This window comes from Pocillopora verrucosa, chromosome 13, assembly GCF_036669915.1.
Source record: "Pocillopora verrucosa isolate sample1 chromosome 13, ASM3666991v2, whole genome shotgun sequence".
NCBI lineage: Eukaryota > Metazoa > Cnidaria > Anthozoa > Scleractinia > Pocilloporidae > Pocillopora > Pocillopora verrucosa.
In genome coordinates this window covers 9604443-9629339 of record NC_089324.1, presented here as the reverse complement: position 1 = coordinate 9629339, position 24897 = coordinate 9604443, and the positions used below count along the sequence as shown (strand labels likewise).

The following is a 24897-nucleotide window of genomic DNA, read 5'->3' as shown; positions in this document are numbered from 1 at the left end:
ATTGAAACCTGCACAATCCGGCTAAATTGGCTCAGATCGTTTAAATAGTCAAACTAACTTGATTAGTTTAAGTGGTTAAATAGTAAAACCAGCAAAGACAGTGAAACTGCACAGATTCCGCAATTTATCTTAACTGCTTGAGGTAGTTTAAATGGTCAAACCAGCCTCAACTGTTAAACAAGTGCACAATTTAGCTGAACTGGGTTAAGTGGTAAAAATTGTCAAACTGGCTTGAACTAATGACTAATAATTATCAGAAGTATGTTTATGGCAGATTAAATCTGTCTCTTGGTAGTGCACATTCGTAAAACACATTTTGATATACCGTGAATAAAAGTTGGCAGCTCAATGATGGAAGATGACATTATAGGAGTTAAATTCATTGATCAAGACTTTCATCAGTTCAATAGAAAAAATCTATGAATTGAAACTCCATTTGGATAGCGCAAGAAATGTATGAACTTGGAACTGGTGAATATACGGTGGTATTTGAATTATACTTCCCCTCTGCATCTATTGACCATCCTCAGTTGACATATCAGCCACAAGTTGTATTAAGACACTTTGCTGGGTATCAAATTAATAAATCTGCTGATCATACCAGATCGTTGGTTCATATGCACAGGTACGATAATGTAACACCTAATTACCTGATGATGGATTTAGTACTGAAGAATAAGTCAGGCGTGGGTCATGCACTAGATTAAGTCATTCGTATCATAGTCTATGGCACCTTGGAATATCAGAACGATGTTCCACTTAGGGTGAGGGATAAAAAGTCTGAAATAACTAATGGTACTCTCAATTACCTCACAGTAGGTAAGTAAAAATGACCAAAGAGTATAAATAGAAGATGCAGTTAATGATGATAATCCTACTACAAACAAAGTGTTTGATGATAAAACTAAGAGCATTTATTTTTATTGTAATAATCTTTCACATAATAATAGTAACATAGTAAGATTTCTAATGACTGGAGCTAGTGATTTAATATCAAATAGCGCCCATTTCTCTTTCATAACATCAACTGGTCATATGATTCTTAATATATCTGGTATTTTTAAATCCATTTTAAAAGACCAATACAAATGCCCAGCCTGTGATAAAAAAATAAATCCTCGGAGTGTTAAAAAATCCAATCCTATAGATAAATCATTGAACAAAAACGCAATAAATGAAATAACATTATTATACAAATACTGTCATAAGAAGCCTCGGTTCTTTAAAAAAGCCTATAAGAGGTTCAAGACACTAGATCTGTCATGCAATTTGTCATCATCTTGTTTAATAGTAGGTGGTACTAGGGCTGGAGGGGTAACTACGAATCTATATACCTAGTAGTGCTTTGGTATTAAAACGCACCGTGAAATGAAAGATTTTAAAAAGAAGATCGAATTATGTGGATTTGCTTTTATTACCTATGTAAAGACACTCAAATTAAGATTCTTTTTAGGAGGAGTGTCATTTGATAAGGAGAAATGTTTAGACAAATTGAAAACTGCAGATCATATTATCATAGGCGTGTTCATTGGTTGATGTTTTTGAGCAAAAGTACGAGAAGTAGTTTACTTGTGGTTCATTATTTATTAAGTATTTTGTTGTGGTCACTACTAATCAGTTTCAGTATTGTTTCAGCAGCTGTGATGATTGTAGGGTTTTCTTTGATCAGATTATTTTTATGTAATCTACGTTGATTTGCACATTTAACATCGTAATGAAATCGATATCAATCATCCGTTTTCTATTACCATTGATCTCTGGTAATACATTGTTTATCTTTTCAAAGACTGGTATTATCTCATTTTTGTTCTTTGTGGTTATTATTATGTCATAACATTTGGTTAGATTAAATGTTACCTTATTAAGATAGTATTTCATGAAATATATTGACTGAAGTATTATTTTACTCTTGTTATCATGGAAGATATCATGAAAAACTCTTTCATTGGTTCATAGCTATTTCCTTGCCCACAATTGGTGCACACAATCACATGGTCTTTATTTTCCAAGCACTGTTTCTCATGACATTTTTCTATTATGACTGATCGTTCCCTTATTTGTTTCCAACAGAAGTGAGATATTACTTTATATTCATTTTCATTCGAATCATTTTACTGCAATACATTATATTATAATATTACATAGATATTATGTGTTAAAATATTACCAGGGGTTATCGTTGGTTTCCTTGAGTTATATTTGATATGATGTAATTCCTTTTCTGCTTCTAAAATATTGCCATCGTCAAAGTATCTTGCATATTTTGAATAAATATTATCTATAAATATTTTGTACAAATATTCTCTAGTCATCAAAGGAATATGCATCATCATCCAGTTCACTATATCACTATCACTAAAGCTATTATCATAACTGTCATTGCTATCTGAATAATAGTTTGGATTATCATATGCATAATCACCATCTTTACTACTATGATAGCTACTATCATCTGGATATACTTGCCGATAATCCATGTATACCAATACATTAGATAAAAATCAAAGATTTTCCAAGAACTGTCATGGCACATGGATTCCAGGAAATGATATATATTATATCAAAAAGCCAGCGCCAAATTACCGCGCAAAAATAACATGAGAAAATCATTGATATCTACTGAATATACCGTATACTACTATCTTAGCTAGTTTAACCACTTGGACTAGATTGTGCAGTTTGCGCAATGGAACCATTTAAGCTAGTTATGCATGGTGTACAATTGAACCATTTCAACTACCTCAACTAATTAAGAAAAATGATGCAATCTGTCCAGTTGTTTAACTGTCTTCCATGGTTTGACTCTTTAACAAGTCGAATCAATCAAAAAAGTTGACAATTCCAATTTCTTCAAGAAACGTAGCTAGCTTAAATGCTTCAACTGCTTAAAACACAAATAAACTGGATTAATTGCAAAAGTTATTTTAATTGGTGGAAGTGACTCACGTGATCAAAGAGGCCTAAGTTAGTTCAATTGGACAAAAATGCATAATAAGCTTAATTGGCTTAACTGCACAATCTGAACAATCTAGCTGAAATGGTTTCAACTGCTTAACAGTAAAAGGTCAAGTCAAAAATTGAACAATCTATTTGAACCGGTTGGAGTACTTTTAATGGTCAAATTAACTTCAATGAATGAGTGGCACAAGCTGCACAATCTAGCTGAGTTTCTTGAAGTATTAAAAACAGTCAGACTATTTTAATTGAATGGACTTGTAAAGTGGTAGAACCAGTCAGTCATGCCCATTATGCCCTGTGGCACGTAGGGCGGCTACCAAGGATCGCCACATCTGACAGTTCTGGGCCATCTTCTGGATAGAGTCCCTCGTGTGTTGCATGGTCTTGAGCCCTGCCTCCACAGATCGGCGCCAGGTGTTTCTTGGTCTTCCCCTCTTCTGCTTTCCTTCAGGTGTCCAATGAAGGGCTGTGCGAGTGATATTGTCCTGCTCTCTCCTCCTGACGTACCCAATCCATCTCCATCGCCTTCGCATGATGATGGTCTCCACGCTTCCTTGATTGCAGCGGGCGAGAAGCTGTTGGTGGGAGAGAGTGTCAGGCCAAAACATTTGCAGGATTCCCCCGAGGTTCTTTGTGTGGAAGACTGACATCTTGGTGTTCACTCTTTGTCATCCTCAAGTATTCAGTGCCGTATAGTAGGGTGGACATCACACAGCTTTTGTAGACCTTCAGCTTGATCTTGGTGCTGTACTGAAAGGACTTCCACACGTTGTTGAGCATTCTGAGTGCGTTTCTGGCATTGTTGAGACGGTTCTTGATGTCACTCCATGCTCCTCCATCATGGCTTCCTGTGCTGCCCAGGTAAGTGAACTCTTCAGTTGTTGGCAAATCTTCTCCGTTCACTTGACCTGGTTTAGGGTTGGACACGTTCAGCAGCATCACTTCTATCTTCTTTTGGCTAATCTTCAGGCCAACCTACTGTGCGTAAGTGTTGAGTCGGGTCGTCTTCTTCTGCACGTGTTGGTGAGCATGGGAGACCAAAGCTAGATCAACTGCAAAATCTAGGTCCTCCAGCGTAGAGAAGACAGTCCATCTGATGCCCCGTGACTGATCTTCTGTTGTGCACCTCATTACCCAGTCAATGGTCATGGTTGAAGAGCATTGCCGACACCGTACAGGCTTGTCTAACGCCAGCCTTCTGTTGTTGTACAGGCTTGTCTAACGCCAGGATCCGTCTTTCTTTTAAAAATTACATGTGTTTATAAAATGACTGACTTTTGAAAAGAGCGATTTCTCTGGCAAAATGCCATAACACATGAATAGCGTACATATTGTTTATAGTCTTGTAAATAATAAAGTTCGTCGTCATCAACCGATGATTCACCGTCTGAATCGAGGCCTTGAAATATAAGTTCTAGAGACTCATCACCATCGTCATATTGATAATCAATCAACAGCAGTAAAAGACTGAATCCAAATTGGGAATGTCATTAAAAATCTCTTGCATTAGCATCATCATCACAATGAGCAAGTTGCTGTCCATGATATACGGTAACAACATGTGACTGCTTCCCATCTCTTCCAGCACGTCCTGTCTGTTGATGTTGATCAAGTAAGGTTCTTGCTTGTCCCCAGTTAACAACATATCCAATATCAGGGAAGTCAACACCCATATTGAGAGCAGTACTTGTAATTATAATTCTTTTCTGGTCATCCTCTCTGAGAGATTGAAATATTTTGTCTTTGTTTTGCTTCTAAGACAGGGAATGAAAAACTTCAATCAGTAGGTCTTTTTTATCTGTAGAAGTTCTTGGAAATAGGCACTTTTTCCAACTTTATGCAAAAGTTCACTGAATAAATAGCTATGGCTCCTACCTAAAGTGTTACAAAATATTATCGTCTTTGGCATGTCAGAACCATGTTCTTCCAATAAATTAGCTAGCAAGTTTAGATGACCACTCATTTCCTCTTTCTGTGTTTCAACAATGGAAAACCGAAGGTTCTTCTTGTTTGAGCAGATGAAAACCTTTGTTGGTGAATCCAGCAAGAGTACTTGATATATAATTTGTCGAGTCACCAAATCAGCTGTTTCTGTTAGGGCTAGTACTAGGACATCTGAGGAGGAAAAATCAGAACTAAGGCTCCCTAGTGCACATGTTCTTAAAGCTGTTGCACGCACTAGGTGGAGTTTACGACTCCCACAAAAACTTTCAAATTGATAAATACTTGAATTTATATCTTTTGAAAACGACAATATTCTACATTGTCCTACTATACTCTAGCAATTTTTGTACTTTCAAGAGAGCAGAATTCTCGCACGTTTTTTTGAAAACAGTCTCAATAAACCATGAATCCTAGTTACGATCCTTGATTAAACTGTCTGCTTATACGCGTGATTAGGCTTTCTACTGGGAAGACAACTGAACGTTCTGAAACGACTGTACAGCCTACGATTGAAAATATCATATTAGCTTACTTTCCTCTCAAAGAGATCGAAGCTGGGACAATTTCCCGTTGCACTTCGGAATGCTTCTGTTGTTCTTCGTTTGCCCTTTTTCTTTTTTCGTGATCTGCCATGATAAAACACGGAGAGCTTTGATCGAAATTAGAAAACAAGATAAATTTTACCTTAAACCCAAAAAATCATACGGAATTGATATTTGACGGTCTTTACCTTCCGCCAGTCCACGTCTACGTCTACCGTATTTGTTGCCACGAAGTGCTGTGGGTAGTGTCACTATTTCATCCATTTAATTCAATTCAGCAAATTCGTCCTGTACTCTCAGAACAAAGAAAAATAGCCGCAAAGTAGTTAAAAACATGTTGTTTGTAAGGAGGTAAAGTTGAAAAAATGTTTTTCAACTGGAAACAAGCAAAAACTGACTCCGGTGCTGTAAGACTGCAGAAAGCGTTGCTCAAATTCAAAAAAGCGAAAAACAGCCCAGTTGTCGTTGCAAAGGTAAAAAAACATGTTTCTGGTGCAAAATGCTTCAAACAGCAAAATTGAGTGCAGAGCAAACCAAACATGCTTCCGGTGCATTAAAGTAAAAAAGAGCTTAATTTGGACTTAACATCGTTTCGAGTGAAGTAAAGCTAAAATGAGCGTGACCTTCTGCAAACGGGCAAAACACCTTTTTCTGCTGCAGAAACGCTTAAAACAGTGTAATTAAGGAACAAAAAAGGAGAAAACCTTTTTTTTTTTTCTATCCAATAACGGTGAATGAGCGCAATTTTCCCGCAAAGAAACGAGAATGGGTTTTCGACGCAATAAACCTGATAAAAAGGTATAGTTCAGTTAGAAAAAAAGCAAAAACGCTCTCAAAAAGACAAAGCCTAGGACAGCGTACTTTAGAAAAAAAAAAAGGTAAAAACATCGTTTTGAGTGACACCAAGTCAAAGTCCGGCAGACTTGCTGCAATCTGGCAGAAATCATTTTTTTTCAGTGCAATAACGCTGAGAGCAGCGCAATTCTTCGGCAAACAAGGCAAAATAACACTAATAACAACCCCATTTTGTTAGAAAAAAAACAAAGCAAAACATGTATTCGGTGCGATAACACTGAAAAAAGCGCAGTTTAGTTACAAAAAGGCGAAAACGTTTTTCTTAAAAATCTGACCTTGAAAAGAGCGTTATTTACCTGAAAAAAGAAAAAACGTTTAAGGATATCAGAGAAATATTAAGGTGTTTCGCTGCAAAGTAGCAGAAAACCTTTTTTCGGTGAAATGACGCTGGAAAGAGCGCTATTTGGCGGCAAACAAAGTAAAATTTGCTTAAGGCTCGATAAAGGTAAAACGAGCGTATTTTAGGAGAGGAAAAAATTGGTGATTTTCTTTTTAGATAAAGCTTAAAGCAGCCCACTTTAGTAACAAACAAACAAAAATTTTTCTTCCTCCGAGTTTTCATGCAGATTCAGTGGCTGTGGAAATAGAAAGACATCCTTGTTAACTTCCTCGTTTTTTCAGCTCTTCATAAGTAACTGACGTGGTCACAGTTGATGGCACTGTGGATTACATCCAAAATTACCAGATCGAGTTCAGTAGAGGAACATTCCGCACACTTGTTTCGGCAATCGACGATGTCTTAAATTTTAGTGGCAGAGCTTCTTGGATCTCCGTTATTTCGATGAGCAAATCCAGATGTTTTTGCCGGAAATGCCTGCACTTTTTATCGCTCACATAAATCACACTCCAAAAAGTCAAAGTCAACATCAGAGTCAATTTCCTGATCAGTTTCACCGCTACTGTCTTAACTGTAGTCGTACAGTTGATCATCTTCCTCCTCTGCTGCTCTGGCGCTAAAATAGTCTTCTAGAGATACTTTTTCGCAGTTCAGGAAGTATGAGAATTCACGTCTTTGAAATTGCATTTTGAAACTTGATAATGAAGTATTACGAAGCGTTTGTTTGTTCCTTTGTGGGTGCAAATGTTTTCTGGTGTAAATGACGTAACTAGGGAAACCAAAGCAGATGGCTAGACGCACAAGGTCCAGAGGAGTTTGAAACTTTAAAGTTTTCTCAGTTTGCGAACTAAGAGACTCGTTAATACTTTTGACAATTTTAAGTTTAAGTATGTTTGCGTTGAACTTGCGCTTGGCAAGGTTTAGTGCTAAAGACTAAGAGCTCCTAAAATGCCAAGATCTGCATACAGTAAATAATATGCGGCTTCGCTGAGAAACCCTCGTTTTGCGCCGGCTAACTAGGGTGGGAACATTGAGCCGGATATCTGTTGCCAAAGGATTCACAAAGATTCGGCTCGTTAACTTCGTAAAGCGATAAGGATTTCTATTTTGCAAGATAAAGATTGTTTAATAGAAGTAATGCACGTGCTCAAACTGAGCTCCTCTGGAACTTATGAAACACGTCGTGCTCACTGAATTCCTTGTAAAAATAGAATAAAATAAAAAATCCTGAGGGAAAGAGCTGTGATTTTCCGTGAATGTTTCCTTTTTTTAAAACAACTACCAGATTTCGCTTATATTCCGTAAGAAGTATACTATACAAACACCATTCTCACAATAATTTATTAAGAAGCTGACAAACGCAAATAACAGGGTAAGCTGGATTGTACAAAATAAGCTAGCACCTTAACAAACAAATCTAGCGTGTTCTAGAAGCAAGCCTCTACCGTGTCAGCCAGAAACAACCTATGGCTACAACACGCTATCTAAAATCAATTGTTTTCAAGCGCATATCTGCACCGTAGGTGCGTCATGCAATTAGCGTGTGAGCGTGTTATAGCGTGCAATGTGTGCGCGTTTACCTAGTTTTCTGAAGCCCCGTAGAGGGTCACATTTTAACCAGTTGAACTTAATTAGCTAGTTTGTGCAGTTTTATGTAGGTTAATTCCCTTTGCTAGTTTAAGCATTTTAATAAATAAAACTAATTCCCCTAGTTTGGTGCATATTGTCCAGTTCAGGCATTTCAGCGATTATTTTAGCCAGTCGAATTATTCAAGTTAGTTTGACCATTTTAACGAGTTCAATTGTTTAAGTTGGTTTTTGTTTATTTCAACGGTTCTGTTCATTTGAAACATTTTCAGCGATTCTGGCCATATAACGAGTTCAAGCGTTTCGGCCAATTCGTGTATTTTGTCCACTTCGACTGTGACAGCTAGGTTGATCTTCCTAACCACTTGAACCGACTCATTTAGTAAGTGCCCCTCGTCCAAATGTATCCTGTGAGCTTATTTGAGCAATTCAAATAGTTTAAACAACTCAGCTGCTTTGTGCATTTTGGCCAGATGTTTTTGCTTTTTTTGACCAATCTAACGAGTTGAACTAATTAAGCTACTTTTACATTTATTTCCACGAACAGTTTTAGCTAGTTTAACCGTCTTATCCAGTAAAACCAAGTTGAAAAATTTTTGCTCTTCTATAAATGCAGATAAACAGTTTGGTACTCTGTAAATTAGCCGCAAAATACCTAAAACATATTTAGCACTAGGAGATAAAGCTAAAAAAAAATTCATCTGACTGCAAACAATCGAAAACTGTTCTCCGTGCCTTAAAGCTTAAATCAGTGAAAATTAGTCACAAGCGAATTGGCATGTTTTCAATACAATCAAGGTTGAAACAGCGTAATTTAGTAGGAAAGGCGATAAAATCCTGTTTATAGTGAGATTAGGTCAAATCACGTGATTAGCTGCAAACAAGGGGAAAATCTTTACCGGTGCGATAAAGGAAGAGACAAGATAATTCAGTGGAAAACAAGCACAAGAGACCAAATTTAAATGCATGGAAGCTTAAAACTTAAATCTCAGTGAGACAAAGCTAAAACTGGTATCATTTAGCCGCAAATAAGTGAAAACAAGTTTTTTTGTACGATCAAGCTTAAAACGGTGTGATCTAGTGGCAAACAAGAAGCGTTTTCATCTAGATAAAGCTAAAACTGACGTCAGTTAGAAGGATTTTAACCAGTTAAGGCAAATTACCTTGTGCATTTTGTTCACAAGAATCTGGCGAGCTAACTTGACTCTTATAACCAGTTGATCCAATGAAGCTACTCTGTGCACTACGTCTAGAAAAGCGATAGCTAATTTGGTCATTTCTGGTAATAATTTGACCATTTCGACACATCGCTACTTTGTGCAAATGAACGGTACGAGCTAACCTGACTATTATAACCAATTGATCCGAATCAGCTACTCTTTGCAAATCCTCCACATGCGCCGTCTGTTTATTCAACGAAGGAAGATATAACGATGCCACAATAGCCTCTACGGGCTTACACAGTACAATAACAGCTGATATCCCGGATGCATGCACAGGTGTTATGTTAGGTTTTTTTTTTTAAAAAAGGTCAACTTTCGGTTAAATCAAAATCGTTGTGTTGTCTGACTACGTTACAATACCCTCGTCTCAAGGTTTCTCTGTTTCAAAAGAGTAGATAGTCATCATGTTCTTTAGTGATGACCTATACAGTGCGTTCTACTGTGTGATTCCAAGCTTGCGCACGACTTGTTGAAGTACGCCAGACCTAAAAATTGGAACTTTGGTCAGACTGGATAGAACTTGGAAGACTTATCAGTGTAAAAAACTAGGATTTAGCTCTGCCTATAACCTTTGCTTTCATCCTCCTCCAGCGCTCTAGGAGACATTTTATGGTCTCTTGCCTGCGATAACGGCTGTCATTTCAACAAGTCCATCACTCCACCAGTGGACTCTTGTTCGAAATGTGAAGAGTGCCTTCAAATACACAACAGCCCTACGAAAGCAATTGTTCGTGGTTGAGTGCAGGAATGTAAAACTACATATGACATTGGGTACTTCACTGACGAAAGTGGAACACATATTTATCCAAAAACTATTCAGTCGCCTTTCACTGAGAAAGCAACGTGTCCTATATGGATCTTGATTTCTACAGGTGGATACCAAGCCCTGGGTAAGTGTTGTTCCATTGAAGATACACGTTCCCCTAAACTTGAGTAACCAGTTTCATGTACTTGATTGAAATGATTATTTGAGGCAAAAACTAAGATCCTTTGATCTCATCTTTTTTCATAGAAACCACTGTTGGGTCTCATTCAATGGGTTCTTGGAGGCGTATAATGAGGTTTTTTCACGAAAGGTACCAAGTTTACTGATTGCCTATCAGGTGGGAAATGGAGTTTACTTTTTGTACAGGATATTGCATGCGGCAGCATAGGGTTCGGGCTGAGTGTGTGTGTGTGTGGGTGAGGGTGGCAAAAGACGGGGGGGTTTTCAATAACATATTATGCTGAATTTTTCTATTAAATCATGCATGATTATTTTTTATCCAATCCAAGCTAATACTACAACCCATCGGATGCTTTATTCGTAATTATATTACATCCAAAGTTTTTTTATTCCGGAATGAATAGCGTTCTACTTCTCATATCGCTCTTTGTTACACAAACTGAGACGACCTACTTGTTGAATTAGACGCTTCAAGAGCGTTTACCCGGACTTCATATCGCAATATCAGTTCGTACTCTACAAGTATCGAACACACTCACCCCGGCATGTTTATTTGTTTAGTGTATTAGTACCGTAGTACTCGGTACAGACGCTAACAACGGCATGTTTATTCTCCTAGTACGTTAGTACCGCAGTACTCGGGACGGACAACTTATCACGGCTTGTTCTTCATCTGTTTAGTGGGCTAGTACGTTGATGCTGTATTACTTGGCATAGACTCAACTCATCGCGGCTTTTTCTTCATTTTTTTAGGGCGCTAGTACGTTAGTACTGAAGTACTTGGTACAGAAAACTCATCACGGCTCATCTAATGCCTTAGTACGTTACCACCGTAGTACTCGGCACAGACACTCACCACGGCATGTTTATTTAATTAGTACGCTAGTACCGTAGTACTCGGCCCGGACAACACATCACGGCTTGTTCTTCTTACGTTTAGTGTCTTAGTCCGTAAGTGACGTAGCACTCGGTACAGACACTTTCGCTGGCATGTTCATTTGCTTAGTACGTTAGCACCGTAGTACTCAATACGGACAACTCATCACGGCTTGTTCTTCATTTGTTTAGTGCGCTAATTCTTTAGTACTGTAGTACTTGGTACAGACAACTCATCACAGTTTGTTCTTCATTTATTTAGTGCGCTAGTACGTTAGTATTGTAGTACTTGGTACGGACAACTCATCAGGGTTTGTTCCTCATTTGTCTAGTGCCCTAGTACGTCAGTACCGTAGTACTCGATACAGACACTCACCACGGCGTTTATTTGCTTAGTGCGTTAGTACCGTAGCACTCGATACGGACAACTCTTCACGGCTTGTTCTTCATTTGTTTAGTGTGCCAGTACACTACTACTGCCGTACTTGGTACAGACAACTCATCACGGCTCGGTTTTTAATTGGTTTAGTGGGTAAGTACGTTAGTACTGTAGTACTTGGTATAGACAACTCCTCGCGGTCTTTTCTTTATTTGTTTAGTGCGCTACTACGCTTGTACTGATGTACATGGTACGGACAACTCATCACGGCTGGTTCTTCATTTTTTTAGTGCCTTAGCACGTTAGTACCGTAGTACTCGGTACAAACACTAACCACGGCATGTTTATTTGCTTAGTAGGTTAGTACTGTAGTACTCGATACGGACAAATCATCACGGCTTGTTCTTCATTTCTTTAGTGCGATAGCACATTCCTACTGTAGTACTGGGTACAGACAACTAATCAGGGCTTGTTCTTCATTTGTTTAGTAGGCTAGTACGTTAGTAATGTAGTACGTGGTATAGACAACTCATCGCGGTTTTTTCTTCATTTGTTTAGCGTGCTACTACGTTAGTACTGAAGTACTTGGTCCGGAAAACTCATCACGGCTTGTTAGTTCCTTAGTACGTTAGTCCCGTAGTACTCGGCACGGAAAACTCATCGCGGCTTGTTCTTCGTTCGTTTAGCGCGTTAGTACGTTAGTAACGTAGTACTCGATACAGACACTCACCATGACATGTTTATTTGCTTAGTATGTTAGCGCCGTAGTACTCGACACGGAGAACTCCTCACGGCTTGTTGTTCATTTGTTTAGTGCGCTAGGACGTTAGTACTGTAGTACTTGGTACAGACAACTCATCACAGGTTGTTCTACCTTTGTTTATTGGGCTGGTACGTTAGTACTGTTGTACTTAGTGCGAACAACTTATCACGGCCTGTTCTACATTTGTTTAGTGCCCTTGTACGCTAGCATCGTAGTACCCGGTAAAGACGCTAACAACGGCATCTTTATTTGCTTAGTACGTTAGTACCGTAGTTCTCGGGACGGACAGCTCATCACTGCTTGTTCTTAATTTGTCTAGTGTGCTAGTAAACTAATAGTGTAGTACTTGGTACAGAAAACTCATCACAGCTTGTTCTTCATTTGTTTAGTGCCTTAGTACGTTAGTACCGTAGTACGCGGTAGAGACACTCACCGTGGCATGTTTATTTGCTTAGTACGTTAGCACCGTGGTACTTGATACGGACAACTCAACACAGCTTGTTCTTCATTTGTTTAGTATGCTAGTAAACTAATACTGCAGTACTTGGTACAGAAAACTCATCACAGCTTGTTCTTCATTTGTTTAGTGCCTTAGTACGTTAGTACCGTAGTACGCGGTAGAGACACTCACCAAGGGATGTTTATTTGCTTAGTACGTGAGTACCGTAGTATTCGGCACGGACCACTCATCACGGCTTGTTCTTTATTCGTTAAGTGCGTTAGTACGTTAGTAACGTAGTGCTTGGTACAGACACTCGCCATGGCATGTTTATTTGCTTAGTACGTTAGTACCGTAGAGACAACTCATCACGGCTTGTTCCTCATTTGTTTAGTGCGCTAGTAGGTTAGTACTGTAGTAAATGGTACAGACAACTTATCACGGCTTGTTCCTCATCTCTTTAGTGCACTTGTACGTTAGTACTGTAGTACTTAGTGCAGACAACTCATCACGGCTTATTCTTCATTTTTTTTTTTTTTAGTGTCTTAGTACGTAAGTACTGTAGTACTTGATACGGACAACTCATGACGGCTTATTATTCATTTGTTTAGTGCCTTAATACGTTAGTGCTGTAGTACTTGGTACGGACAGCTCATCACAGCTTGTTCTTCATTTGTTTAGTGCCCTAGTATGTTAGTACCGTAGTACTCCATACAGACACTCACCACGGCATGTTTATTTGCTTACTGCGTTAGTAGCGTAGTACTCGATAAGGACAACTCCTCACGGCATTTTCCTGATTTCTTTAGTGCGCTGGTACGTTAGTACCGTAGTGCTCGGTACAGACACTCACCACAGCAGGTTTATTTGCTTAGTACGTTAGAACCGTAGTACTTGGTACGGGCAACTCATCGCGGCTCGTTCTTTATTTGTTTAGTGCGCTAGTACGTTCATTTCCTTTATCTATTTAAGTTGGTTCAAGTAGATCAAATAGTCAAACTAGCTTTAATGATTTAGCTCGACAAAAGGCATAAATAGCTCAATTGGATCAACTGCAGAAACTGCACGATGCAGCTCAAATGGTTTTACCGGTTAAATAGTCAAACTGGCAAAAGCAGTAAAACTGCACAAGTTGCACAATATATCTGATAAACTGCAAAATTAAACTGAATTGCTTTAGGTAGTTGAAATATTTAAACTTACTGAACTTATTTGACTGGCTAAAAATCAAACCAGCGAATACGGTGAAACTCACGTCAAAAATTGCAGTCTCGATTCGTTGACGGAGCTCAACAAGTCAAAATTCCTGAAGTGGTCTTACCGCACAGGATGCATTAGAAATCCCCACAATGTAGCTGATTTGGTTGAACTGCTTTGGTAGTCAATCTAGCAAACAAACTTAAACTGGGAAACTTACACAGTCTATCTTGATTGGTTGAAGTCGTTGAAATCAGAGGCACTGAACCTCCTTTTAACGGACTTAGGGACTGGGGAAGGCAGTGACAACAATGACATGGACCCAGAACTGAGCAGATCATCTGAAAGCACCTCGGAGGGCCGCTTCTGTAGGCTAAGGCATAGGACATCTCAATGTCAGGGGGCCAGGGGTCCCCAAGAGCACGATCATTATCGCCAACGGTTGAACTGTCATTTACACTATTAACTAATTCACCAATTTCCACGCTTTGATTATTTGGCATAATTACCACAGCATACCTAGAATTACCTATGTCATCGCTTAAGTTATCTAGTGAGGCATTACAAGCATTACATGTGTTGCTGCTTAACATATTTATTGCAGCAATATTACTAGCATTATTTACATTACCATTGCAATTACTATCAGATGCATTGCTTAAATTATCAGCTCAATCAGAGGAGCCAACATTATCTGGATCCACTGGGCCCACCTCAAAAGGGTCCCCGCCACCCAAAGGAGTCTCGACCTGAGCGGAAACACAGTCCGGAGCTGGACCCTCCCGGGCATGGAGGTTCCCCCACAGTTGACAACATTCACTGAGTAAGTGCCCCACCTCCTTACAGCACCGGCATCTACCCTTGTTCACAGTCCCCACCATTTAAGATCACATAACCCTGCTCTTCAAAGAAAGCCTGAGAGTCCTCACCACCCTTTTCAAAATTTACCTTTGCGACACGGTTAGAGCACACTCAGATAACACGACCTTAGGTTTAGACTCAGCATTTAATTACGATTTAATATATCGAACAATATCCACATCCAACGTGCCAGCAGGAAAAAGAGCAACGTGGACGTCAATGTTAAGACCAAACAGCTTATCCAAAAAAGGAGAAAAAACAGGAAAAAAGGGGAAACAGAACCCCTAAGAGTCACACCCCAAAGGGCGGAAGCACGAGGGTAACTGAGCCCAAAATGGGATGGGTGACCAAACAGGCAACAAAGCTCAAAGGAAATATGCTGACATAAAACACCACAAAAAAGAAAACCAGAAAAAAATGCGGCAATACTTACCGCAATAGCTCACCGAAATTCTCTCTCCAAAAGGATAGGGCATCCGGCCATACACTCCCGCATCAGAAAGGCTGCAGAAAGAGAGACTGGCATTACAGCATGAAGCAATCAGAGGAATCAGTTCCGGGTATCCCTCGGGGCCACTTCATACAGTTTACCTAACATCAGATCTTGTGTCTGGGCTTGTGAAAGTTGGAATACAGCCTATGTTATCATTTGAGGGAGTGCACCATATTCCCAGGAAACGACCTTGCAGGAGACAAAGTAGGTGTTAATGCTAATGTCACCAAGAAGCCCAGTTCAGAAGAGTCTCCAGATCCAATCTGTACCCAGCATGTGTAATGATACGAGCCAGGAGTAAGAAGAAAGAATAACATGACGAAGAAGTAACATTAGCGGACACTGTCATCAGCCAAGTCGTTAACGGTAGAGCAACCGAATTCCTCTGTTTCTGAGCCAGTACAAATCCTTTCTAGGAAAAGTTTACTGAAACAGCTTGAAAAGATGTCAACCTCTCAGCTCATTGCAGAACAACATGAACATTCGGAAGTTTTACCCAAATTTTCAAGACGTTTTACCCCACCTGCTACTTTACGAAAATGGAGACCACCTGATGTTCCCGCCTAACATGAGTGGGCTGTCAGGTACCAGGTTTTTGTCTCAAACACCTAAGGACCGGAGATTTTAAGCAAAGCGCAGAGACCCCTTTGGCTGACAACCTCTGCGTCAAAAAAACCTACCGGAAGATCTTAAACAATTATTACTGGCCTAAACTAGGATAAGATGTACCGGAATTCTGCAAGTCGTGTCACCCCTGCCAGGTGGTTGGGAAACCGAGCCAGACCATTCCAAAAGCGTCGTTACAGCCACTACCAGCCACTCAAGAGCCATTCAGCAGAATCGTTGATGATCGTGTAGTGCCATTAGCCAAGACGCGGTCTGGAAACCAGTATTTGTTGACCATCATGTGTGTGTCCGCCAGATTTCCTGAAGCCGTGCCCTTGAGAATATTATCAAAGCAAAGGCTATAGAAAGAGCTTTATCCAAGTTCTTTACACTGATAGGTCTTCCAGGTTCTATCCAAGATTCCAGTTTTATGTCTGACATATTTTAACGAGTCATGCATGAGCTTGGAATCACGGTTCATCCATTGTTCCTAGTGTCTGGAAACACTCATAATTCTAGATTTTTTGGTCCTTACGTTATTAAGAAGATGTTAGATGACCTTAAATATATCATAGGCATTCCAGATGAGCGTAAGCAGTCACAGTTATAGCATGTAAACATGCTAAAGCCTTATTTGGGTGGAAGTAGTAATTTAGTTAAACAGGTTGCAGGTTTTAATGGAGTTGTTTCTGAGCCCAAAGAACTGGGTCCAGTTGTATCAAGGGTGAACGGATAAATTGGCCGACGGATAAATTGCTCTCCAGTGGATAACTTTGACGAAATCTACTCTGCAATTCACTGGATACTGATTTATCCAGCGGATAGCGTTATCCGGCATTCGAACAGCCAGGGCCTAATTGGTAAACTTAGGAGTAGTCATCCTCGTCCCACTGAGGCAGGACCTGAAGAAGCTACTGCAAGAGTATGAAAACCTGTTCTCTGACGTACCTTCCAGGACAGGTGAGATTTCTCATGATTTGGATGTCCGTGATGCTCCTCCGGTAAAACAACATCCATACAGGGTAAATACAAGTAAGCAACAACATCTCACAATTGAAATAAAATATTTGTCAGAGAACGACCTTGTTGGACCAAGCTGCAGTAGTTGGAGTTTTCCATGTCTACTTGTTCCCAAGCCAGACAGAAGTTATCGTGTGTGCACAGATTACAGAAAAGTGAACTACGTGACTACGACAGACACCTATCCTAACACAAGAATGGACAACAAAGTTAAAAAAGCCAGGTGTGCAACGAGATTCCACCCTCCTGCTGGTGTGCTAGTCAGGCTTGACGTGTGAAGAGCCACCACAAGTACGGCAACCAAGCTCCGATGACAGAATGGGCGGATGAGGACAGCTCCCATCAGCTGTGAAGGCAAATGAGAGCGACACCCTGTGTCTCCCAGAAATATTTTATGAGCCAAAGGCTAGGAGATGGACACTCTTATGTAAAAGGCTACAGCTGTCTCAGTCACCTCACCCAATGTAAAGCTTTTTCCCTGGCCAAAAGAGGGGAGTCAGCCTGCGCATCCTAACCCCCACTCTAAACCTAGTAAGCGCAGGCGGGAAGAAAACTCCTACAGCCATGGAGAAAGAGCAAAAACACAAGTATTAGACGTGCTTAGTCGCAACTCTGGACACTCATGTAGGCTGCTCAGGGTATTCGTCGCTTTCCTGTTGAGGAGAGGACAACAGGATTCGGCAGGACCCTGAGGGACCAAGCAGCCCTACTTAGAGATAGCACTGCTTGCTGCACTCGGAGGCAGCCTAGAAAGGGTGGCTCAAGCCCAATTCCTCTTAAACTCTACCTGGCTGGCTAGCTGCGGCCAACAGATATCCCACACAAGCATTTAGAAACAGGAAAAGAAGTGAAGATCATAGACAAGAAGTTTTAACTTACTCGGGAACTAGCCCGACTAGACATCGACATTGCTCCTCTTAGTGAGGTGCACTTTCCGGAGCAAGGATCAGTTATGGAGCACGGAGCACAGATTGTCAAGTACACACTGTAAAACACTCGAACTGCCTTATGTACCTCTTCCGCACCCTCCAGAAATATCAGTTCACCACCATCATCAGTGTGTACGCTGTCACACTTATGGCAGATCCCACTATCGAAGAGGCCATCTACAGCAAGTTAAAGGTCCCTCCTCTGGGAAGCGGACAGAAGGGACAACCTCATCATTATGGGCAACTTGAACGCCAAGAGGAGGTTGATGCCTCTAGAGTTGGAACAGTCGAATTTGTTACATTTCTTAATTTAGAGGGAGACAATAATTGCATCTCTGATGTCCTGTGGTACCACTTCACTCTTTCAGCAGGAAGTGAACAACTTAACTGAGTCATTCAGCTAGAGTGTAAGTCCCAGAGGAGGTGTACAAAGCTGGTGGAGTAAGTATCACCGAACGACTTACTACGCTGTTCACTTCCTGCTGGGAGAGTGGAGAGGTACTACAGGACAACAGAGAAGCAGTAATTGTCTCCCTCTACACGAAAAAAGGAGAAAAAAAAAATGCACAACTAGCTTAATCAATTGATCTGCCCAAACTGCAAAAGCAAGCTTAAGTTGTTTCAACTAATCTAGGGAAGAGAATTGAACTGCCCAAATTGCCTTACTTATCTATCTTGGTTAAATAAGAAACTAGCATAAATGGTTCAACTGGTTAAAAAATAGTCAAGATAGCGAAGACAATTGAGGTCCACAAATTGCACAATCTATCTTAATTTGTTGAAATAGTTCAAATGGTCAAGTTAGACTAAATGGCTCAACTGCACAAAATGCACAAGTAGCTTACTTCGTTTAACTATGCAGAATAAAGCTGAATTCGTTACAGTTGTTGCGATTGTCCAACTGACGCGCAGATTTAGTGGTCAAACTAGCGAACACAGTCAAACTGCAGAACTTGCGTTCTATCTTAATTAGTTTGAAATCATCCGAATGATCAAACTAGCTTAACGGTTCACATGTGCAAACTGCACAATCTAGCCTAAATGGTTCAGCTGGTGAAATAGTCAAGCTAGCAGAATCAGTTACATTGCAAAAATTGGCCAATATATCTTTAATTTGTTGGAATAGTTCTTAGGTCAAAATACCTTAACTGGATAAAATGCACAAGTAGCTTAGTAGGTTCATCTTCAGAAACTGCACAGTGTAGCTTAAATGGCCCAACTGGTTTATTACTCAACCTAGGGAACAAAATGAAACTGCACATACTGCACTATTTATCTTAATTAGTTAAAGTAACCCAAACCAGTTGAAAGCTTTCAAACCTCGGGAGGACCTCACAAACGGCATTAACATGGTGCAGTTCACTATCCCACATATCACACCGCAAAAAATTGAGGAGGTGCTGAAACACATACCATCCCACAAGGCTACAGGATCTGATGGAATTAGTGCAAGGATACCGAAAATAGCTGCCCCTCCAATCTCCTTGCCACATAGTCGGCTGATAAATCACTGCATTGATAGGTTCTTTCCCTTCAGTGTAGAAAACCGCCAGAGTTACACCCATTTACAAGGGGAAAGGAAGCAAAGATGACAAGAACAATTATCGCCCAATCTCAGTGCTCCCTATACTCTCGAAAATATTTGAAAAAGCATATCTACCAAGCCCTGTGTAGCTATACGAGAAATAACAAATTGCTATACGAGAAAAAGCAAAAACGCTGCTTTTTGCGATATAAAGCTCAAAGAAGCTCAATTTCGTTGCCAACTAACCAAAAGATATTTTCGGTGCTATAAAACTCAAAGCAGCGTGTTTTCCAACGAAACATTAAATGGCTGCTTTTTCTGACATAAAGCTGGAAGCTTCCAATTTAGCTGCAACTAAACCAAGACATGTTTCCGGTAAGATAAAGCGTCAAAAGTGTAGTTTACCTACAAAAACTGAGAAAATGGTTGCTCTCAGAAAGATAATACTGAAAACAGGGTAACTTAACTAAAACAGGCCAAAACGTTGTTCTGAGTGCCCTCAAGTAAAAATCAGCGTCACTCGCAAAAAACTGGAAAAGACATCCATTTACCAGTGCAATAACGCTGGAAAAAGCCCAATTTGACGGTAACCAAAGCAAGAACATGTTTTTAGTGCAATAAAGCTGAAAACAGCGTATTCTAGCAATTAAAAAGGGAAAACGCTATTGAGGCTCTTCTCACAAAGATGATGCTGAGAACAACGTAACCTAGCCAAAAACTAGCAAAACCGTTGTCACTTAGCCAATCACAAGAAAAAACGTGGTTTTGAGTAAAATCAAGAGAACAGCAGGGTGACTCGCTGCAAACTGGCAGAAAACCTTTTTCCCGTGCAATAACCATGGAAACAACACAACTTTACGGCAAACAGACTGTTGTGTGAGTGCAACGTGTTTTAGCAAACAAAAAGCAAAAACGCTGCTTTTTGCGATATAAAGCTCAAAGAACCCAATTTTGGTGCCAACTAACCAAAACATATTTTCGGTATTATGAAGCTTGAGGCAGCGTGTTTTCTGGCGAAAAACTAAATCGCTGCTTTTTCTGACATAAAGTTCGAAGCTTCCAATTTCGTTGCCAACAAACCAAAACATGTTTTCCGTATGATAAAGGGTCAAAAGCGAAGTTTAACTCGGAAAAAAGGAAAAGCCTGCTCTCAGAAACATAATGCTGAAAACAGCTTACCATAGCAAAAAACAAACAAAAACGTTGTTTTGAGTAAAATCAAGTAAAATCAAAGTAACTCGCTGCAAACTGGCAGACAACCCTTTTCCGGTGCAATAACACTGGAAACAGCCCAATTTTACCGCAAACAAAGCAAAACGTGTTTCTCCTGCAATAAAGCTACACGCAGCGTATTTTAAACACAGAAAGGGAAAACGCCTTTTTTTTTTTTGACATAGGGTTCGAAGTAACTTAATTTAGTTGCCAACAAAACAAAACATTCTTTCGGTAATATAGAGCGTCAAAAGTGTAGTTTGGTAACGAACAAAGAGGAAAACGTTCTGCTCAAAAAGATGATGCTGATTACAGCAGAACCTAGCCAAAAACAAGCAAAAACGTTGTTTTAAGTAAAATCAAGTAAAAATCAGCGTGACTCGCTGCAGCCTTGCAAAACATCTTTTCCCGTTGCAATAACGCTGGAAACAGGGCAATTTTACAGAAAACAAGGGAACACATGTTAATGAGTAGTGGTATCCGCTCACTCAGGGCTGATTTTTTCGAATTCTCTCAACCTGACCTATGACCTAAAGGATGACGTCATCAATTCTAGTGAGACGTCATCCATATTACCATAACAACCTGACTTATGACGTCATCAGTTCTAGTGAGGAGTACTGACTTTTAGATCCTATGACGTCATCATTATCACCATAGTAACCTGACCTATGACGTCATCAATTCTAGTTAGGAGTATTGACTTTTTGATCCTATGACGTCATCACTATCACCCTGACAAACTGGGTTCGAATGAATATATATATGTCACGTTTCGATCTTTCCGATCCATGTGGTAACCTAAAAAAATGCGCATGCGTATTTCTTAAAAATGACTTTGCAGTCCCCCTCTCGTGTGAGAGCATTAAACCCGTATCTCCCGTGACAATGGGGCACGCCTCGAGGGGTTGGTTACCTTCGACTTGTGTTTTGATTCCCTGATTGCTACGAAAGATGCGGGTGGGTATCATTGAGTAGTCAACTCGACTCATTGTCGCTGGGACTATTTACACTATTTACAATTTTTTTTTGTTTTTTTTTGTTTTTTTGTTTTTTGTTTCTTTTTTTTGGAAAAAGAGGTGAGATGAAGCTAGGTGACCGTCAGAATAAGAATTAGAGAGAAGTGAGCAGTTCAGACACGTGCGCGTCCTCTTCCGTCCACTGCTCATACCCATACGGGAAGGTTTGGAACGTGTGAGGATTCACCACGCGCTTGTTGTATACCAACTTTTTTTTTTTTTGTTGGGCCGTGGTGGACAATTGGTATTCTTGGGCGTTCCTCACGATTTTGTATGGTATGGGTACGGCGGTGACGCGCGCCTCGCCAGACTCCAGTGGGGAAGTTAAGTCTTCTAGCACGCTATTTTTGAGGATTTCAAAATTGACATGTCTCTGCCCCAGACTATTGAGCGTGATGCCCCGAACTTTACAGTCCTCTTTACCTTTATGGGTCTTGTACCATAGGAAAATTCCACTATATAATCGTCTGGGGGCAATTCGTCCTTAAAGTCCCCCAGATAATCTCCCAGTGGTGGCTCGGGCATTCGGGCAGAAAGGAACACGACTGAGTCCGTGTCTTTGTAGAGTACTCGCTCTTGTAAGATGTCGAGAGCGTCATAGAGTTTTAGACGAGCCCAACAGGTCGTGAAACAGGCCACGAATATGTTCAGGTTGGGCGAGATGGATTCGTCTTCCTCTTCTAAAGTGTATTGTACTTCCACCCGCTCATCTGAATGTATACCAACATACTTGATTTGGACGGTGTCACTATTACAGAATGTGGAAAATTTTTTGGGGTCATCAAATTCCCGGACTTGTGTCTTGTTGGTACACTGACCAAATTTACCCCACATGGAGTTTAACATCATCTTGGCCAGCGTACGCAGTCCGGGATTTTTCTCGATCTTTTCCAGGTCCAATTCGATCCCCTCTTTGTCTCTGTAATCAGCCAAGTGTCGTTGACGTTTCAGGGGATCGTCGCCCACGTGACTCGGCCACCCGCTGGCCTCTTCCTTGATCTTGAGCCACGTGTTCACGTAGTCTTTGAAGAGCCCTCTGCGAGTGGTTGGGAAATGCCACACTTTGTGTACGCAGACGACTGTGTATCCCTTCTCAATAGCCTTGAGGAGTTCTGGTGCGCACCAGGTCCCTACGAGTTAGCGTTCCGAATCCGTGTGAGTACAGACGGGAGTACGCTCCAGAAAGGGTTTGGACATTTCCTCGGCCACGCAGGAGGTACAGAGCGGAAAGGTGAGTTTGCCGGCATGACGGTAAGGTAGCACGGGATGGAAGAGACCATGGGGTGGAAGCAATGGAATTTCGCTAAGCCGAAGTAACGAGAAAGGTCTGTATGACCGGGTTGAGAGATAATCTCGGGATGTCCCAGAGGGTACTTACCGTTCTTGTTGACCCACGGGTACAGAGACATGAAATCAAAGTAATGAATCTTTTCCCCGCGAGTCTCGTCTACCTTGTGGTAGAGTCGTAAGGCGTTCGTACGACCTCCGAAGAACGCATCCCGAGGATTTAGAGGAGCCGAGAGATTTAGGGCATCAACGAACGCACAAACATCTTCACGTTCTCGTTTCAGTTTTTCCCATTGACACTTCCAAATTTCGACTACCCTGAAACTTCGATTACGCAGCACCTATCGTCGAGGCAGCGATGGGATTCGGTGCGATTGGAATAGCAGACCGGACAACCATGCCAAAAGCAGCCTTGGAACTCATAGACAGTGTCGGTTTTCTCATGGTATCCGTATACTGTGTACCGGGAATGGGGAATCCGGTACTCGCCAGAATTGCCCGCATGTCGGATGTAATCGTCTTCATCTGGTAACTGGTGCTGTTGCCAGTGGAGCCATTCCAGGGCGACGCGAGAATGATTGGTGTTCAAGCGCCACCCGTGGAGCGGTTCGTTGGTAATCGTGTCAGCTTCCATGTGGTTCTGACGAAGATCCCGATTGCAAGCAGAGGCGATGGTGATGTGGGAAAAGGGATTGAAGCGAGCCAGAGGCTTGAATACGGACTTGAAGGAGAGACACCCCTGCTTGAGGAGTTTGACGTCAGACTCGCGGTATTCAGTCAACTCCTTTTGGAAGTCATAGATGACGTTGGCCAAACGTTGTCGAGTATGCCACGCCTCAAAGTCCCGTCGCGCAGATACAGACATGACGTCTGGCATGGAGTAGGAAGTGTCAGGAATGCGTCCAACGTAGGATTGATTAGAAAGGGTGTTGAAGAGATGCGGAAAATACCCCTTCTTGAGTTCGGTGAGACCGAACGTCTTGGGAAAGGCCGAGAGCGGCATTTGGAAGAAGGAGAGAGAATCTATAAAGGTGATGCGATCAAAGGTGACCTGCAACAGCTTGGCACCGTTCCTCAACTGCTGGAGGATGCGGTGTTGACGATGGTACTCTTCGACGACAAAGTAACCGTCGTACCCTTGGAAGTTGTGGGCCAACACCTTCCCCTCTCGGCTGTCCTCCTCCGTCAACGTGTCCAGCCACTCCAAGAAGTCGTGCATGCACGAGTCTCCCCGGAAGCGGACTGGACGCTCGTCGTTCTCGGTTTTTGGCCACGAGAAGATTCGGAACGTGACGTCCCGTGTCCTGCATGGCCTCCACGTCGAAGAATACGTGTAACGGAGGTTTTTCGTCATTGAGGTCGACACCGTCCGCAGGAGGTGAAGGAAGAAGAGAAGTGGAGGGCATATCGTCCTCGTTGGAGTGCACGGTGGCCAAGCTGGCAGCAGCACCACGCAGAAGACGACCAGGTCTTCGTTTGGCGCGACGTTCCGCCCGTTCTTCCTCGGGAGTCTTAGCCACTTGAATGAAGCACCGATGCGACAAGGCTTCGACGTAATGGTGACACGAAGGACACGTGACGTAGCCACTCCGGTGTTCTTGTTGCTGTTTGCGACCCACAAGGAGTTTGCGACAGTTGCCACACTTCCTACAACTCGTACAGACGCTCAGTTGCTGGCGATCCGCGGTCTTCCCACTCTGTGTCTTAGACACGTGATTGGTGAGACACGCTGTCCCATAGAATGTCTGTCTACATGAATCGCAAGTCTGCATCGCCGGAAGACTTCGGCATCGGGCCTCGGTGTAATCCGGACATCCAGTCTGGAGACAGGCACTGCAGTAGTCCGAGTTGTTGTCGCAGGTGTGGAAGGTACGTGCTGGGAAGGAATGAACGCACCGC

At 41.4% G+C, this 24897-nt stretch overlaps 2 protein-coding genes across 2 annotated transcripts; both read right to left on the bottom strand.

The window, feature by feature from the left end:
• Positions 1–3233: 3233 nt before the first annotated feature.
• Positions 3234–3897, bottom strand: LOC136277588 (uncharacterized). The gene is made up of 2 exons (XM_066159962.1): positions 3607–3897; positions 3234–3533 (listed from the first exon to the last, which is right to left on the bottom strand). Exons 1-2 carry the CDS (start codon positions 3895–3897, stop codon positions 3234–3236), a joined length of 591 nt encoding a protein of 196 aa, XP_066016059.1.
• Positions 3898–4448: 551 nt separating this feature from the next.
• LOC136277586 (uncharacterized) lies at positions 4449–24001 on the bottom strand. The gene is made up of 4 exons (XM_066159961.1): positions 23456–24001; positions 23090–23339; positions 22135–22841; positions 4449–4712 (listed from the first exon to the last, which is right to left on the bottom strand). Exons 1-4 carry the CDS (start codon positions 23999–24001, stop codon positions 4449–4451), a joined length of 1767 nt encoding a protein of 588 aa, XP_066016058.1.
• Between the last annotated feature and the right edge of the window lie 896 nt (positions 24002–24897).